This window comes from Penaeus japonicus, unplaced genomic scaffold (genome assembly GCF_977035675.1).
Source record: "Penaeus japonicus unplaced genomic scaffold, GWHDUDI00000001_assembly GWHDUDI00000025, whole genome shotgun sequence".
In the NCBI taxonomy this organism is placed as follows: domain Eukaryota; kingdom Metazoa; phylum Arthropoda; class Malacostraca; order Decapoda; family Penaeidae; genus Penaeus; species Penaeus japonicus.
This window is the reverse complement of record NW_028234427.1, coordinates 19,686,282-19,688,781: the sequence shown is the minus strand read 5'-3', so window position 1 is coordinate 19,688,781 and position 2,500 is coordinate 19,686,282. Positions and strand designations below refer to the sequence as shown.

General features: G+C 39.3%; 1 protein-coding gene across 1 annotated transcript in view; it reads right to left on the bottom strand.

The window, feature by feature from the left end:
- Nucleotides 1–2,500, bottom strand: part of LOC122259061 (uncharacterized) — a gene marked incomplete in the record, with an annotated part of 92,974 nt that overhangs the window by 2,983 nt on the left and 87,491 nt on the right. The window contains 3 exon segments of the mRNA XM_086551441.1: nt 1–514; nt 721–971; nt 1,171–2,182. The exon segment at nt 1–514 is cut by the window's left edge and continues 192 nt beyond it. Of these exon segments, the coding sequence (XP_086407567.1) occupies nt 1–514; nt 721–971; nt 1,171–1,531 (1,126 nt within the window).

Here is a 2,500-nt window from a genome sequence, read left to right as displayed (position 1 = left end):
ACAGCTCTTCCTTTTTGCTTGTCACACTAATGTTTGAATCTTTTGCTGATTTCACAGATTGAGTTGGTGATTCAGTCTTTGACAGTCCTGAACCTACCCCTGCAGTTGAACCTGACCCTATTTTCCCTTCTTTTTCTTTCATATTTTCTTTTTCTTTTCCTTTCTTCTTTTCTTTTTCATTTCCTTTTTCTTTTTCTTTCTCCTTTTCTTTTTCTTTTTCTTTTTCTTTTTCTTTTTCTTTTTCTTTTCCTCCTCCTCCTCCTCCTCCTCCTTCATTTGACAAAGTTCTGTGTACCTTATCCACCACTTCGCTCACATCTTTCTTCACCTGAGATTCCTTCCCATTCTCTTTGGAGATAACCACTTTCCCCTCTAACTTTCCACTGATATCTTTGTTCTCAACCACAAGGGGACTGCTTGAAGGCATTACCCCTGGGTGGTGCAGTGGAGCCACCACTGGGGGCTTCCCTGTAGTGGAATGCAGCCATGGCAACTTGGAACTCACCCATCGAACCTGAATTTGCAAAGGAAATTGGTAAAACTTGGTGATATTCCATTACAATTGCTTTAAAGGCACCTCTATTATTATTCTCAATCATATATTTTGAAAAGAAACTGTCTAAATAACAAAAAATTATAACACTAAAACTAACTGTGAACCAAGTTACTGATATATATACAGATCCCAAAAATATCACCTCTAAAAGCAATCTTACAAACCTTTGACTCAAAAGTGGCAAGTGTCTCTGCTGAAGTAACATTAACATAAAATAAAGAATCATAATTCCTGTAGAAGAGGATGTTCAGGGAGAACTGTGCCATCATCAGCAAGAGGATTACAAGAAGAAAGAACTTCCAGAACCTTGGACGACAGACGGGGGTTCTCCCTGACCACATCGTACCTCCACTTCCACCACTGGGAATGAACCTCCCAAGACCTCCATCTGAAGGGGGAGGGTACATCGTGCCCCCTGAGGAGTGTTAAAGGAGAGATTAGTTTCCCTTAAAAATTATGGTAAGTCTTTCACAGAAAAATAGCTTCCTTACCATTTAATATCATCATGCTGAAAAATTGTATTCAATATTCAATGTTGTTGTTTCTTTTTCATTTTAATATACAGTAAAAATATAAAATGATTCTATACAATTTAGAACATAGCCAAACATTACCTAAATAACTGAAGCTCTGCCCAGCAGGCAGCTTCTGATCCCACGATGATCTACTTCTCTGACAGTACAGTTCCTGCTGTGGGTATTTCTGGACCCGTTTTTGCTTTCTGTGATCTTTCTTCCAATTTTTTTCGTCCTGGGTTCCTTGTGCCCTTCGGTGAGGCTCTTTTCCAGCCAAGGACAGATATCTCTCTTGTTTGTCCTTGCCCCTGTCTTGTGAACCCTCAGGGGATGGTAGCTGTGAGTAGTTATCAAAGCTGAATTCCTGGTAACTCCTGTGATTGCGTCCTGAGCGCGTGCGGGATTCTTCATGGCTATAATAATCAGACTCCAAGTGGTAGAACTGGTGTTTTGAGGACATGGAATGGGAGGGAGGTATAGAAGGATTACCAGTAATGGAAGGTTTTCTCAAGTAATGACTCTAGGATAAAATTAGATCTTTTGTTTTGCGAACACAAAAAATAAATCTGATAGATATCAAGTATAAACAATTGAGATTTTTAAACTCCTATCAGACACAAATATAAAAGCAACATTTGCTATGGAATGTGCACTGAAATAATGTAATAATCAACAAAGAATGTGGTAATCCCATTACACTCAAAAACAACATAACAAAAAGACGTTAGTTTATTTGCTTTTGTATGATAAGGCAATCATTATATTGGTTTTATCAGTGTTCCTTTCTTTTCATTTCAAACATCCAGTCACATTCCTTCTTTCACATGTTATCTTAAAGGAATTTCAAAATTTTATTTATCACAGTAGATTCAGATCTTCCACGAAATTCAGAACTATCAATTTCACGTCACATGATGTTTTTCTTTTGTCCTTTCACAAAATGGCACAACAAAAGGGGAAAACTAAAAGGGAAATGTCATAACACAAGGAAGCTCCGTCTTAAGTCTTCATACTATTCACTTATTCTTTTTCTTTCAACCTTTTTCATCTTCTTCCCAAAGTTCATTGAGAACAGAGGATCCTCGTGGATTTGTGACCCTGGCACCATTACCTGAAAGCAAAGAAAGTTTGTTCAATTAGTTAAAAAGGGACACCTGTTCTAAGGTCATGTCACACTGATCAAATAACAGCATATGAAATGGTGATGGTTATGGTGTTGGCAGTCATGAGGCTACAGAAGATATAGAGGATGTGATGGAGGAGGAGGAGGAGGAGGAGGAAGGAGGAGGAGGAAGGAGAAGGAGGAGGAGGAAGGAGGAAGGAGGAAGGAGAAGAGGAGGAGGAGGAGGAAGGAGGAGGAGGAGGAAGGAGAAGGAGGAGGAGGAAGGAGAAGGAGGAAGGAGAAGGAGGAGGAGGAAGGAGAAGGAGA